The 15,814-nt window shown below is 42.8% G+C and overlaps 1 protein-coding gene across 2 annotated transcripts in view; it reads left to right on the top strand.

Moving 5' to 3' along the window:
• The first annotated feature begins 239 nt into the window (after positions 1-239).
• TMEM245 (transmembrane protein 245) overlaps positions 240-15,814 on the top strand; it is a 138,304-nt gene continuing 122,729 nt past the window's right edge. For both annotated transcript variants that reach the window (XM_054018802.1, XM_054018803.1), the window contains exons 1-2: positions 240-1,584; positions 15,525-15,642. In XM_054018802.1, the coding sequence (XP_053874777.1) occupies positions 922-1,584; positions 15,525-15,642 (781 nt within the window). In that variant the 5' untranslated portion in view covers positions 240-921. The remainder of the gene's footprint in view (positions 1,585-15,524; positions 15,643-15,814) is intronic.

Raw genomic sequence — 15,814 nt, forward strand, 5'->3', positions numbered from 1 at the left:
CTTCTGGAAACGTACCCAGGAATTGTGGGAATGCAATCAATATGTGTTAGGACTGTGCTACTAGGGTAGATGTGGAACAAAACTTAAATCACATCAGTTAGTGTGGATACACTGAACTGTTTCAACCAATTTAATTACAGATGATTCAGGACCTAAAAATTCTAGTTGAGTCTTCCTGAATAAACAGGACCTGTACCTTTTACAGGGCTGCCCTGTGGGGGAGGGGGGGGGGCAAGTGGGGCAATTTGCCCCAGGCCCCGGGCCCCACAGGGGCCCCCACGAGAATATAGTATTCTATAGTATTGCAACTTTTTTTTAATGGAAGGGGCCGCCGAAATTGCTTTGCCCCAGACCCCCTGAATCCTCTGGGTGGCTGGGATTCAGGGAGCCTGGGGCAAAGCAATTTTGGGGGCCCCTTCCATAATATTCTTGTGGGGGCCCCTGCAGGGCACTTGACCCCCGGGGCGGCCCTGACCTTTTATATGTGTATACAGAAATAAAAGAATCTTAACGCCTCACCCCACTTTTCCAGCCGCATTTAATAATAAAGGAGCAAAAATTTCACCCATGCCCAGTTGCTCACCTTTAAATCCATGTGAGAGAACCTATGCGCTGGGCTGTAAATGCACAAGAAACTACATCTCCCACCATCCCCTGCTTCACCAATCACCACCGCTAGGAAAGCCCTACCCTCAGGCTCCCCCGCCCCGAGCGCGTGCATTTCCCGGCTTCCTCTGCACTCCCTCGTCTAACGAACTTAACGCTCACAGCCTCACAATCGCCTGGGGAAGGAGGAGGAAGAGAGACTACATTTCCCAGAATCCCCGGCGGCTCATGTAGCGTGCGGCGGCGGCTGTGCCGCTCTCCCCGGCTGCAGCGGCGGTTAACGGTGTGGAGGGGGCGTGAGGCGGGCCGGGAGCTATGGCTGACAGCGGAAACTCCGCGGCGAGTCCCCGCGTCCCGTCTCCTCCCGGCTCCCCGCTGCAGGGACGAAGGCGGCCGGGCTCCTCCGCGGCTCCCGGTGCGGGCAGCAGCAGCCAGTCTCCGGAGCGGAGCCCTGCGGGTCCCCCCGGGGCGGCGGGGGGCGCGGCGCCGCGGCTGCTGCTGTTGCCGCCGGCGGCGGTGTCGTCGCTGCCGCGGCTGGACAAGCCCATCAAACAGGCCTTCTACAACACCGGGGCGCTGCTCTTCGCCGGGCTGTGCTGCGGCGCCGCCGTGCTGGTCTACTTCATCCTGGAGGCCTTCCTGCGGCCGCTGCTCTGGGCCGTGCTCTGCGGCACCTTCCTGCACCCCTTCAAGAGCTCGCTCACCGCGCTGGGCCGCCGCTGGCTCGGCCGCCTGCACCGCTCCCGCACCCCGGTGCTGCTGGCCGCCCTGCTGCTGCCCATCTGCTTCGCCAACTACAGCGCCGAGGCGCTGGGCGAGCAGGTGCTGCGCAGGCGGCGCCTCCTGCTGCTGCTGGGCGCTGGCGGCCCCCTGCTCTACGGGCTCTATTGCCTCGGCAGCTCCCTGGGGGTCCAGGTGCTGCTGGCCCAGACCGGACTCCTCATCTGCCGGGGGCTCGACTTCTTCAGCAGCCTCTGGGTGAGTCTGGGGACTAGGGTGGGCTCGGCTCGGCCTCGCCTATGTCACCATGGGGATCGCACAGATCTGTGCGGGGAGGCGCGGTCTGCGCCGAGCATCACCCAGGTGGCTCAACATCTCTCCCCTGCCCAGCCCCGGCGCTCCCATGCATGGGTTTTAGAGGGCTTGGTGCCAGTCTCCTCCTCCTCAGTATCCCTGTCGCAGGGAGAGGCTGTAACACCTTTCAGTGGGCTTGATAAGCAGGGTGGGATCCACAACAGTGAAATCAGTGGGAGTTAGGCCTGGAAGTCTCTTGGTAGGATTCACAGTAGGAGTCAGGTGCCTAAATAAATACTATTGATTTTTATCGGGGAGTTAGGAGTCTAAACACTTGTGGATTCCCAGTCGTAAAGCTCAAACCTGGAATGATTGAAAGGGGACCAGAACCAGCCTCAATATGAAATCACTGTTGGTATTGCTTGGAAAGGCATGGGGAAGGCTAGCATCACTTTCACTTCATCTGTCTCTGCACTAGAAACTTTTTCTGATCAATATACTCTAGTGGTGTGGTTTTGTTTTTGCGATATTTTTGTACTGGCAAAAGCTCTAGTCTAGATACAAGAATAACAAAAATGTGCTTTTGCCAGTTTATTTTGCTCATTGAATTGATGGTATAAACTATAGCTAGGGTCGTACTAAATTCACGGTCAATTTCATAGCCCTAGGACTTTAAAAATTGTAAATTTCGTGATTTCAGTTATTTAAATCTGAAATTTCACTGTGTTGTAATTGTAGGGTTGCTGACACAAAAAGGAGTTGTGGGGAGGTGTCACAAGGTTATTGTAGGGGGGGCTTGAGTACTGCTACCCTTATCTCTGTGCCGCTGCTGGCGGCGATGCTGCCTTCAGAGCTGGACAGCTGGAGAGTGGCGGCTGCTGGCTGGGAGCCCAGCTCGGAAGGCAGAGCCGCCGCCAGCAGCAACACAGAAGTAAAGATGGCATGGTATGGTATTGTCACCCTTACTTCTGCGCTGCTGTTGGCAGGATGATGCCTTCAGAGCTGGGTACCCAGCCAACAGCTGCCGCTCTCTGGCCACCCAGCTCTGAAGGCAGAGCAGAAGTAAGGGTGGCAATACTGTGACCTCCTGAAATAACTGTGACCTCCCTATATCTCCCTTTTGCGTCAGGACCCCCAATTTGAGAAACGCTTGTCTCACCCATGAAATCTGTATAGTATAGGGTAAAAACACACAAGACAAGATTTCATGGTCCATGACACATTTTTCATGGCCATGAATTTGGTATGGGCCCTAGCTAAGTGGCATCTACATTAGGATGTATCCTACATTAGGATAGAGACCTACCTTAAACATCACAGGAATACCATGTTGCGCAGCCACTGCTAACCACACTTCTAGCTACCTGGATGCTAGATGGAAATTGTGGGAGGGGTTAGTGGAATACTTAAGGGACAGCATGGTGCTTTTAATAAAAATCATATTGCCCTACAAACAATATTCCTTATTGACAGAAATCTTTAATTTATGTGGTGGTTTTCATCTTAGGGAATCTGCAGGCCCTTCCCAAAAGCTCTTCCCAATATGTGTGCACAGCTTTTACTCCAGGATGTTGCAGAGTATGCTGCACAACACTGGCAGGAAAAGGAAATTTTAGGGACACTGAAGTAAACTTTACTGCTTACATAGAATGCCATGGAATCTCTTGTGGTCATCTAGAGTGGATGTGACTTTGAAATTCTCATTCAGAGCAAATACATTAAATGTCATTAAATGTTTTACTTAAGGTTCAAGAGTGTGCTATTTAACAGTTTATATAATATTGAACCTCAGCATTTGTTGCATAGGTGCTGGAACTGGGGGTGTGGGCTTGAAGTGGTTTCCATCATATACAGGGTTTACAGTTTGGTTCAATGGCTCTCAGTACCCCCACTATACAAATTGTCCAGCACCCCTGATCTGTTGCAATAGCACACGTGCTATGTCCCAGTATTTTAGCCATATGCCAATTTCAATTATTACTTTCTGCTTAGTTATTCTTCCAATTCTAAACTGTTGCACAAAGATGCTCTGTAATCTTAAATAGCTGCTCTGTTCTACTCCAGTCTATTTTTACCACCGAGACAAGTTGGGTGAGGTAATATCTTTTATTGGTGAAAGAGACAAAACTTTTGCGCTACAGAGAGCTCTTTTTTTCAGGTTTGGTATTTTTACCAGCCTTGATTGGGAGAGGTGATCCCTCTGTCTCTGTTTTTTGTAATTTATATCAAAGGTGCTTAAAATGTTAATAGGCACCCTTTTTACTATTTTAAATATAAATTTATATAGGTGTCCCAATCCTGCAAACACTTAAGCATGTATGTAACTTTACTCACATGAATGAAGTTACATGCATCTTTATGATCTGTCAGTCTGTAAAGTGCTTTGGGATGACAGGCACTGTAAATATAAGGTGGTATTAGTTATTACAAAATATTTTGTATTGTCAATCCAAAGAGTTAGGAAGTAGGCCGTTTCTTTTGTGCATTCATGTTTTGAGGGAAATCTAGACCCTTGTCCTTAATCTGTGTGGTGTTGTCCCCTTAGATTCAATGGAGTTCTGAGAAGGGATCATTGCAAACCAGGCCCATACAGCTGAATTTTGTTTTAGGGAGTTGAAGGTATTCATACACTCATTTTTTTCCCCCCTTTTTGTGGGGAATGTTGTTAGATATAGAAAAAATATAGAGTAATGATCTCTTCTCTTGCCTTTAATTAACTTTTTTGTTAGTAAATATAATCCATGTGTTTGTTACAAATATATAGACCTCTGTAATAGGAACCTAGAATTTGCCATACTAGGAAAAAAGTGATTCATCAGTCCAGTATTCTGCCTCTTTCATTGGCTGAAACTGGAAGCTTCAGAGGAATATGACACCCATAGTTCTCTTATCCTCTACCTGCCTTTCTCCATGCACACCTACCCAATTATTTATTGTTTCATACAGACAGTTATTCTTCCTAACCTCAGGCTGATTAGGGCATAAACTTAAGTAGTACTTGTAACCATATTTGCTAAACTGTTTTAACAAGTATTAGTGGGAGGGGGAAGATCAGAAATCTTAAGATGCTTTTCCCTGAAATTTTCTAGGTTTGGCCTCTGGTCATTGGTGAATTGTTTTTTTGAGCAAAAATAGTTCATTATTGAATGAAAGGAGTTCAAATACTTTTTGCTGTAATTAAAGACTTGTTTTAAACAGCTGAAGCATCTTAGAAACATGAGGTAGAAAGTTGAAATTTGGGACAGTCTCTCTAAGTTCAGTATTTTACTGTCAGAGTCCTAGTGAAAATAGGTTGTGATTTGGCTATACACGAGTGCCCTAACTGTAATTTAATTACATTATACAACCATGAAAATGACTATGCACTTCAGAAACTAATCTTTCATTTTAAAGCTGAAATTTGGATGAAAAATGCTTCACACTGTCCCCATGTTTAAATGAAATTATTTTACCTGCATTTGAAACTAAATACGCTTTAGGCACTTCTTTGAGCTTTCATGCACATTAACTTCTGTGTTTTAAATGTAAAATGAGCATTTGCAGTAAACCAAGGGAAAGACCCTGCTTAATTCAATGAGGAGTCTGAAGATGCATGCAAGCCCCATTCATTTTTGATCAACTTAAGTTGCTCAAGATAAGAACATTGAGGTTGTAAATATGGTGCTGTGAAAACTCAGGAAAAAGCAAAGTTAAGATGGTAAACTTCTCAACTTGCCAACTCCATTTCTTTTTAGCCAGTCTTCTTTTTCCCTTTTATCTCAGTTCCTTGAGCTGGGGTATCTGTTTATAATGTCTTGATTTCCTTTCCTTCAGTCTGGCCTCCATCCTCTTCATTCCATTGAAATTTCTCTTGTACAAATCACTTATCTTTTAAGTCTAAATATTAATCATGATATTAAGTCTACTTTTTCAGTCTGCTGCTTTGTACAGCATATTTTCCATATCTTGTGACCGAGGTTTAAACTTCTATCACGTTTTACTTTGTACTTCCGTTTTGCAGCCCTTCTCCTATTCAGCTCTGGCTCAGTGCTGTCATGTCACTAGCTCCTGAGCCTGCAACCCAGTCTGTCTCCCCCCCACTAGCCCTTCTGAACCCCAGCCTCTGACCCCCCCCCACCCTCAGCAGCCCTGTGTGCCCCACTCTGTCTGTCTTAATCTAGCTCTGCAGGCATAGTGCTGTGATGAACGCTGCTGACTGTTCTGATGCTAGAGCGGTCTCTGGTGGGTGACAAGCAGAATTGCAGCACTTCTTGGGAAATGTATTTTCTGCAGGGGGGGAAATAATTCTGCAATGGACATGAATTCTGCGTATGCGCAGTGGTATTAGAATTCCCCCAGCAGTAAATATAAAATCAACTGAAAGCAAGGACTTGAACTTGAAGTCACAGCTTTTTGCTGACATTGCCTTCAGTCAGCAATTTGCAGAGATAATTGAAGCACCTTGTGCTGAATACACTTCCTCCCACAGATTTAAACTGTTTCATTACTAGATGGTGCAAATAATAGAATTTGCACTGACATAAATGCAAAACAATTAGTGAAACAAGAGATGTGACCCTCATAATGGGTACTTAAACTATCAGTGGAGGGCGGGTGGAAATGGATTTTTCCATTTCTTCCAAGAAAACTACAGCACGTTGTGATCAAGTTGCTGAAGGTGTTATCAAAGAACGCAGAGAGAAGTATGGCAAAAGAGGTCTTTGTCATTTGTTCAGACAATGAAGATAAATGGGGTGTTATGGGTTGGGCCCCCTTTCAGGGTGCCACCGGATGTGCTGGGGTCCCACTGAGCCTGCTGTCCTACCAGCCTGGGTTTCCCTTGCTATTCCATGCTGCTGTGACAGGCTCTCAAGCCTCTTTCCAGCACACACACAGGCAGGGACACGCTCAACTCCAGAATCTGAGTCTACGATTAGCTCTCTGTGGGACGGCTCAGCTAGGGGAATGCCCAGCTCTTCTGTGCACACACCCTCTGGAGTGGAAACCCAAAATAATATTGTCTTACGCTGTATAGAGATCTAGATAGCGTAAGGTCATAAAAATCACCCCTTTCCTCTATGTGGAGGGAGATATGCACAGCTCTTCTCTTCCCTCCCTCCCCCACAGTTATGAATTGCACAAACTGGGTTTTTGATATAAACAAGAAATAAGTTTATTAACTACAAAAGGTAAATTTTAAGCGATTATAAGGTATAGCAGAGAGAACAAAGCAGATTTCTGAGCAAAACACACAAACTAAGCTTAATACGCTAAAGAAACAGATTACCAATAGTAATTTCTCACCTTAAATGTTGTTTTAGGCAGGCTGCAGAGTTTCTGAAGCTCAGAGTTCCAGTTATTTCTCTTTACCGGCTAGACCCCGTCTCAGCTGGACTCAGCCCTTGCTTTTCCCTAGCTTAGTTCCTTTGTCTCTTCAGGTGCTTTCAGCAGTCTTCCTTCTGGGGGAGACCATGGAGAATAGCCCTGATTGACTCACTTCCCAGCCTTAAATAGTATTTACATAAGGCGGGAATTCTTTGTTTCCAGTGGAAAAATACCAGCAGTGTTCAAGGTGGTACTTCATACTAGGTGACATTATCATATGACCTTGCAGTGTTAAAGCCACTATGAGACCAGGCTTATTTGTAATGTCCACAGGAAGTCTAGGAAGATGAGCGATCAGCATCTTCAAGACCTATTCTATTGTCTATCGTAATGGCCCATTCAAGCTGATTGCCTACTCTCTGGTGCACGTTTCCCAGGTACATACACAATTGTAATTGTTACATAGTCAATATTCCTAACTTCAGATACAGAATTGCCACATGCATACAAATTTGATAATCACGTTCAGCAAATCATAGCCTTTCCAATGATATCTCATATGACCCATCTCCCATAAAACATCTTAGTTATGTCATATTCATATTACAACAATATTTTTATGAAGAATATGGGATGCAGTGTCACATGGGGGAAGAAAGAAAACTCGTCTGTTGGAACCATCCTAAAATTCTGAAACACAAGCATTCAGCTCGTTATTTAAACCTCACTGAGAAAGAAGTAACACATGACATCCTAAAGTAAGATGGAAGTTTAGTCTTCTGCAATTACCATCAAGTTGATTGATAGAAAAAAAGAGGCTTGAGGATTCATCTTCCTAATGAAACTGAGTGGAAAAACTCAAGAAAGTTGTCTCTGTTACATGCAACTACCACAATAATTTATAGTGAGTATGAGTAGATCAAAATATAGCATGGATTTCACACAAAGGTCTCTACATAACACACCAAACTTTTTTTTTAATTTAAATTAAATAGGATGTCAGAGGGACTGCTGTTGCAGTCTAAATGAAAACTGGTTTGATATAATTAACAAAGGAACTACCAAAGAACAAAACCAAAAAACAATTTAGAGAAGCTATTAATTTTATCCATTATTTAAACAACTTGACTGATTCAAGATATGAAGGTGATAAATGGAGCTCAGGAGTAAAATATTTAAAGGCTTTAGTCTGATTTTCAGAAGAGATTTAGGCACTTAGGAGCCTGAAGTCTCATTGAAGGTCAGTGGGATTTGGGCTTCAAAGTCATTTAGATACTTCTTAATCCCAGAACAGGAAATAGAGACTGAAACTTGGCTGCTAGTATGTGACTGATACTTCTCTTCCAGTATTTAAAACTGAAGATCCAGATTTCTTTTCAAAATCTGTCTGAAGCAAATTGTCACAGTGAGTTGGATCAAAATGGTAGAAAGATAATTACGGAAGACAGGACAGTTTAAATTTAAAAAACTGACAGTTCCTAAGACTTGCCCTCCTGTCCAGTCAACACGGCATCAGTTGATTGTGACTTTAACAAACTGAGACTTGCTTGTCCAAAATTTCCTTGAGTAGGTATTCAAGTTTATTAAAGGAAAAAAAGCAAGCTCAAGTGATAAGCATATTGGTGTCAATGGTGATAGAGTGTAGTAGACTGGGGATTTGATTATTGTATTTGTGTCCTATTTTTTTATTTACAGAATTAAAAACTTTTCATTTTGAACAATAAATATACTTGGTTATGTCTGGACAATAAATGTGTTCATGAAGTGAGGCCCCTGGCATGTATTCCATTTAATAAAACTTGTTTTTAGGGCATGTTAGGGATGAGGACTTATTCTCCTTCCTTTGCCCAAGGAAATTCTTTAGCTGTTTTTCCTCAACCTGGTATAGTCTTGTTAATTAGAGTATGCATGTGTGCCCCAGGATCTGAAATGTACATGTAGATAGATTGACCCAGTTATATCTACATACCTTTATCAATCAGGCCCCGACATTAATAGACATTATAATCTAGGATAATTTGTTTAACGTGGACTTCAAAAGTCCACTTGAGGGATGTGAATAGTGAGGAATTTGTGTCCATGCTAGGATTGGAACAATAATCCTAGTTGGAAATAGAATTTTCACAAAAGCACATATTGATGATCTTTCTCTTCCAAGTCTGTCCCTTATCACCCTCCCCCCAAACCATAATCTCCAAACTGTTTAGTGGAGATGATCATACAGATTACTGGTGTGTAGTAACTACTGTGCAGCAGTCACTAATGTTCTCACTGAAATCCATGGAAAGCCATTCAACAATATAGCATGTATATTTTAGAAGTGATGGACATTATTTTCAAGTTATGATTTGATTCTCATCATCCAGAACCAGCCCACATTAAGTTTCAAGTAATTTGTTTAGTCAGCAGAATTTTCAGGAATATTAACAACTTCTAAAATGGGTCACTCAAATTTTAAAAAAAATGTTCTGCATCATATTTCAAATGTTGCAAATAATGTACTGCTCATTAGCAAACACCATTACCTAAATTAGCATAGATTCAGTTAATCCATAATGTCACTTGAATTCAATCCCTCACACCTCTGGAGTCAACTGACAGCTGGTTTCCATGGCCTTGTGGAATGGTATAGCTTTATTTGGTTTCTGGAACAAGGTTGCTGGCACCTGTTAAAACAGGAATTTCAATCTGATTAGCACACAAATATGAAATGCATTCATTTAATGAAAAATTTATTATAACCAATTATAATAGTTAAACTTTTGGAAATGAGGATTGAACTATGATAATATTTAGATAACTGTCATTTTTGTTTTGTTTGAAATTATTTGAAAACTTGAAGTGTTTTGATTTGGGAGCTGTATGTACTACTTGAACAGTGGAGCATATTTTACTTTAATGTTATCTCTGATATCCAAGTCTATGCCTAAGGCTACGTTTTACTCACAGTGGGTATTTTTAGTAAAAGTCATGGATAGGTCACGGGCCATAAACAAAAATTCACGGGCCGTGACCTGTCCATGACTTTTACTAAAAATACCCACTATGACTAAAACTTGGGGGGTGTGGGTGCTTGAGGGCAGGGGGAATGTACAGGGGTGCTGCAGGTGCTGGGGCAGGTGACCTGGCTGGGACCCTCGCTGGGAGAGGGAGGGTTGGCAGAGCTCCCTACCTGGCTCCGTGTCTCTGCAGCTCCTAGGTGGTGGGGGTAGAGGCCAGCACCAGTTGCTGCAGAAGTCATGGAATCCGTGACCTCTGCGACAGACTCGCAGCCTTACTTATACTCTGCTAACAATTTGCTGCTGACAAAACAAGGGCAAGAAATATTTTAATGAGAAATTAGACCTGTATTTGAAACACTCTCCTCTAATTAATAGGTGGAATTTTTTTTAAATGAATACTAAAAATCTGAAGATCTCTCATCAGTTTTACAAGCTGAAGAGCAAAATTGACTAGATACTGTACTAGTCAGCATCTGATATGTGGTTAAAGTCAAGGGCTAGATTGATACCTTTACTCATGGTGAGCAGTACCTTACTTCACAAGCCACTCCACTGAACTTCATTGGGGCTGCCTGTATTGTTAGGTAATATTTAACATTAATAAAGATAATCAGTTTGGCCCTACAGATGTTACACTTTCAGGTAGCTTATGCCCAAATTTTAAGGGTGTGTGTGTGTGTTTGTGGTGGTTGTTCTGTTTAAATATAGGAAACTTAACATTAACAGAAATTTCTATGATTATTTTCTAATTAAAAATGGGTCTTGGACTTAAACATTCATTAATCATGAGAATGAAAAAGCGAAGCTGATTACAAAGAAATTGAATGGCTAATTTTTTTGTTGTCAAATCTGAGTAAACTACAAAAAAAGCAAAAATTGTGAAATGCCAAATAGTTTTTTAGTTTTAATAATCTGATATGTATTAACATTGGTAAAGAAATATATACCTGTACCTCGATATAACACTGTCCTCAGGAGACAAAAAATCTTACCGCGTTATAGGTGAAACTGCATTATATTGAACTTGCTTTGATCCACCGGAGTGCGCAGCCCCACCCCCCTGGAGCACAGCTTTACCGCGTTATATCCAAATTCGTGTTATATTGGGTGGCATTATATCGAGGTAAAGGTGTATTTTTAAATCCTGGTCCATCAGAAGTTAATGGGAGTTTTGCTATTGACTTCAGTAGAGCTAGGATTTCAACCACTGTATTTAAACAGGTTTCAGAGTAGCAGCCGTGTTAGTCTGTATCTGCAAAAAGAACAGGAGTACTTGTGGCACCTTAGAGCCTAACAAATTTATTTGAGCATAAGCTTTCGTGGGCTACAGTCCGCTTCATTGGATGCATAGAATGGAACGTATAGTGAGGAAATTATATATATATATACACACAAACACATACAGAGAACATGAAAAGTGTTATACCAATAGAATAAAAACCAGCAGGATCTTATTAAGAGGGATAAGGCAAAGATGCCACATTTATTGTAAATATACTGATAAAGCAAAAGATAAAAATAAACAACGTTGTTTGACTACTTATTTCTTATACATACACATATATATATATATATAGAGAGAGAGAGAGAGATTCATTCACACAATCATTCATTTAAGTTCTGTATAGGTGTTATAGTTACCAGCCTAGAAGTTGCTCATGCCAAGTTACTGGCCAGGTATCTTGGTCATGAGGATGGAGCCGAGTCTGTGTCAGGTGCACCTGATGCTCCTGGAGGCTGGCAGCAGAACCAGAGACTCAAAGTCATCAGTCTTTAGAGTCCATTCTTATAGGAATTAGTTCCTATGTTAGTCTATGGGAGCTGTTTCATCCTGCTGTTGCTGACTCAATCAGCAGATGGCACATTCCTGTCCAAAGTGGCACATTCCTGGTGGCTCCACACTGTCCAAAGTTTGCGTTTCTCATCCTTCCAGGTGATGGGGTGGGTCCCAGTTTACCCTCCGGGGGTTTCTGGTCATCCACTTGACACATTCTTCGGCCGATGGATACTCCTCTTCTAGGCTGGCACCTCCCTAACCATCCATGTATATCAAGCATTCATCAGCATACATTCCATCCCTTAACCATATTTTAATTTACTGTCTCCACCACTTTCAGAGTGTGTGCTAATTCATTTGAGACTCCTGGCCCTTTAATCACAGAGGGTGGGGGTCTGTCCTAGGAGCAGTTGAATGAAGTGAAAGACACTTAACAGCTTATATGTTTGTTTACATTGTATAACAAAGTCAGTTAACTTGTTTGTAAGTTTTACATAGTAGTAAAATATCTTTCACAGGATAGATATAATCAATGGTTTCTACAGACAGTAGCTTACAAGTTTTAACAGAAGACCCAAGAGATTTTTGTACTTGGTGAAACTGTTGGATTTTAAAGTGTGGGGGCCAAATTATGAGGGGGTCACTGTCACTTGGGGGAATCACTGTTAGTACCTTCTTTAATATCCCTACAAAAGGTGGGAGGAATTAGCCTCTTAGAGTTGGTAGGGGAACTCCCCACCTTTTCATGTTCTCTGTATGTGTGTGCGTGTATATATATATCTCCTGACTATGTTCCATTCTATGCATCCGATGAAGCGGGCTGTAGCCCATGAAAGCTTATGCTCAAATAAATTTGTTAGTTTCTAAGGTGCCACAAGCACTCCTGTTCTTTTTGCGTATTTAAACAATCACTTTGTTTCCTCAGGACCCTGCTTTGTTCAGAGTTAGATCAGTAGCTCCCAAACTTTTTAGAAGGATGACCAATCATGGTTTTTCTTTCTGTGCGACCCACTGACCACCTGAAGCAGCACCGTCCACCCACCACCACAATCCTAATCCCACCCAGTGCAGGGGGGAGAGGGGAAGGGGTTGTCAGAGAATGAGCCCACCCACCCTGACCGTGTTACCATATCTCCTGTCCTGTGAGGCTGGGTCTGGCTCCCCATTCAAGGCATTGTGATTTTGCTAAACTTGAATGACCCTGTGATCTCGTGCACCAGGCCACAACACCCGGAGCAGGAAGCTGGCCCCAGCCCCATGGGTCAGGATCCAAAGCTGTGGGGAGAATGCAAGGCAGGCTCGGTCTCCATCCCCCTTAGGCCTCTGCTCCAAGCCAGGCCTGCAATCCATTTGGGAAACACTGTATTAGATAATGGTAACGAATAGACAGCTGAGCTTTTATTATCCTCAGTGACTTGACCCCTGCCTTGCTCACAACATGCTGTCCATCTTGTCCTTTGAGACCCTGATTAAATATGAAGCTTTTAAGCAAATGCTTAAATCCTCATGTTTTCAGTGGAATTTAAAAACACAATTAAAGTTAAGCACATGTTTAAGTGCTTTCATAAATAGGGATGCTTTTCCGGAATCTGGGCCTGAGATCAAATCTGCTCTTAACATATACATTTGAAGTGTGTTTTTTTTTTTTTTCTGTTTTGTGTTTTTGTATTTTTTCCCTTCCTCTCCAGTGACTTTTTCCCCCCTTCTTCTCAGATTTCTTCCTTTTCTGATCCAGGTGGCTTTTAATCTCCCTTGGTTGCTCCCACTCATATCTTCTTCTTTCCTCCTGTCCAGTGGTTCAGTTTAGAGCTTAAAAGTTTTAGTTATTTTCTGTTTCAGTTATCCGAGAAATAGAGCTGCAAGAGACAAAATTAAGCAGACAAAAAGAAGCCCATGTGATAGTTCTGGCCTACTACAACCTGTTAGTACAATAGGATTGAAAGAGCTTGCAAAAAAGGCTCATTTGCTCAGTGCATTCCTATTGCATTTTAAATGGGTAACAAAGTGGTACATTGACTCATAGACTTTAAGGTCAGAAGGGACCATTATGATCGTCTAGTCTGACCTGCACAATGCAGGCCACTGAATCTCACCCACCCACGCCTGTAATAAACCCCTAACCTATGTCTGAGCTATTGAAGTCCTCAAATCATGATTTAAAGACTTCAAGATGCAGAGAATCCTCCAGCAAGTGATCCGTTCCCCATGCTGCAGAGGAAGGCGAAAACCCCCCAGGGCCTCTGCCAGTCTGCCCTGGAGGAAAATTCCTGCCTGACCCCAAATATGGCAATCAGCTTAAACCCTGAGCATGTGGGCAAGACTCACCAGCCAGACACCCAGGAAAGAATTCTCTGTAGTAACTCAGATCCCACCCCATCTAACATCCCATCACAGGCCATTGGGCATATTTATTGCTAATAGTCAAATGCATGAACCATTCTCTATTAAAGGCTTACATTTAAGTTTGAATTTTGGTAATAAAACCTAACTTTTTACTTTCCCTGTCAATTTTCACCATCTCCATTTCGGTAAGAAACTTCATTGTGTGCATAAAGCAGAAATGGATGGTGCTACTAACTCTTTAACTATGCATCAACATTTAAAGATGATTTTACCAGGAAAATATGCAAATCTTAGTTAACAGAAGTTCACATTTTTGTCTTGCTACACAGGTGGTAGCGACTTCTGATTATTTTGGCAAAGGGAGTGGAGAATATTAAGAATGATGGGAATAGATATTTAGAACTAGAGAGCTTCCCCTAAAAAATAAAACAAATTTAAACCATATCAGAGTTTAGACCTAAACTTTAGAAAAACTTGAAATAGGTATATAGTGGGCAACCTAATATTTGTTGGTATAGAAAGAAGAAATTTAATAGTTGCAAATATTCTGATTTAAAGATTGATCCACTTTTTTTTCCCAAGTGTGGCTTAACACTGTAAAGCAGTGGTTCTCAAACTTTTTTTTTCCGCTGACCACTTGAAAATTGCTGAGGGTTTCGGAGAACCACTTAATGATCTTTCCAAATGTTGTTTGTACCATTAGCTAACTATTGTAAAGTGGTTTGGTTAAAAGTGCTATAGTAAAAAAAACCTTAATAATAAACTTTTTTTTGTTCTACAAATAAAAGCACACAATTCATACTTGAAGATCAGTAGTCTTACCTTTCTAATGCAATGGATGTGCCCTCTCTCCCCTGCCACAGCAGCCCCCAAGTTAGGGCTGGGAAGGAGGGGGAGTCTCTCCCTCTCTCCTCCACCACAGCAGTCCCCGAGCTGGGGCTGGAAAGGGGGGGTCTCTCCCCTGCCACAGAGTTGAGGCTGGGAAAGAGTGTCATCTCTCCCCGGCAGCTGCAGCCCTGGAGCTGGGGAAAGTCACCTCTTTCTCTGGCTGCTGCAGCCCTGCACATCCCAAATCCCTCCGCACCCCCTCTTCTCACCCCACAGTTCCTTCCCACCTACCCCCTATTTCCCCCCAAGGCCACCACCTCACTTTACATGTGCATCTTCTCCAGGGTCCAGGCACCTAATTAGTGGAGTCACGCCTGCGTAGCTCCACTAATTAGGTGGATGGCCCTTCATTCTCTTGTGTGCGGCCACCCAGGCTTGCAACTTAGAGGGAGCTATCCGCAGCCCACCTGAATGGAGCTCGTGGACCATTGGTGGTCCATGGACCACAGTTTGAGAACCTCTGGGATAGACAACTCTCGAAGGTGCAGGAGTTCATATAAAAAACCCAAACTGTTGATTAATATGGATATGTATATATTGATGTATGTGTAGTACATATGTATGCCCATAAGTATCTTCTTATTTTAAAGATATGGACCTTGGTTGTCGGTTATCTGTTGACCATTTCATTCAAGTGGAATGCAAGCACTGAGCGTTACTTAAGAGCAATCTCCATTCCTGTCTGGATAATACTGCTCTTCCACTTAGGTGGGTAACACAACATTGTGTTTATGTATAAAATGTAGTTCGGAAGCTTAACAAAGAACAACCTTGGGCTAAATTCTCAACTGAGATCCAGCCCCTTTGCCCTCCTCAGGTGGCGCAAAGGATCCAGATTCTTACTGCAAATAGCCAGCAGAGAATTTCTCTTGGTGCAGGA

Source organism: Malaclemys terrapin, chromosome 2 (assembly GCF_027887155.1).
Source record: "Malaclemys terrapin pileata isolate rMalTer1 chromosome 2, rMalTer1.hap1, whole genome shotgun sequence".
NCBI classification, from domain to species: domain Eukaryota; kingdom Metazoa; phylum Chordata; order Testudines; family Emydidae; genus Malaclemys; species Malaclemys terrapin.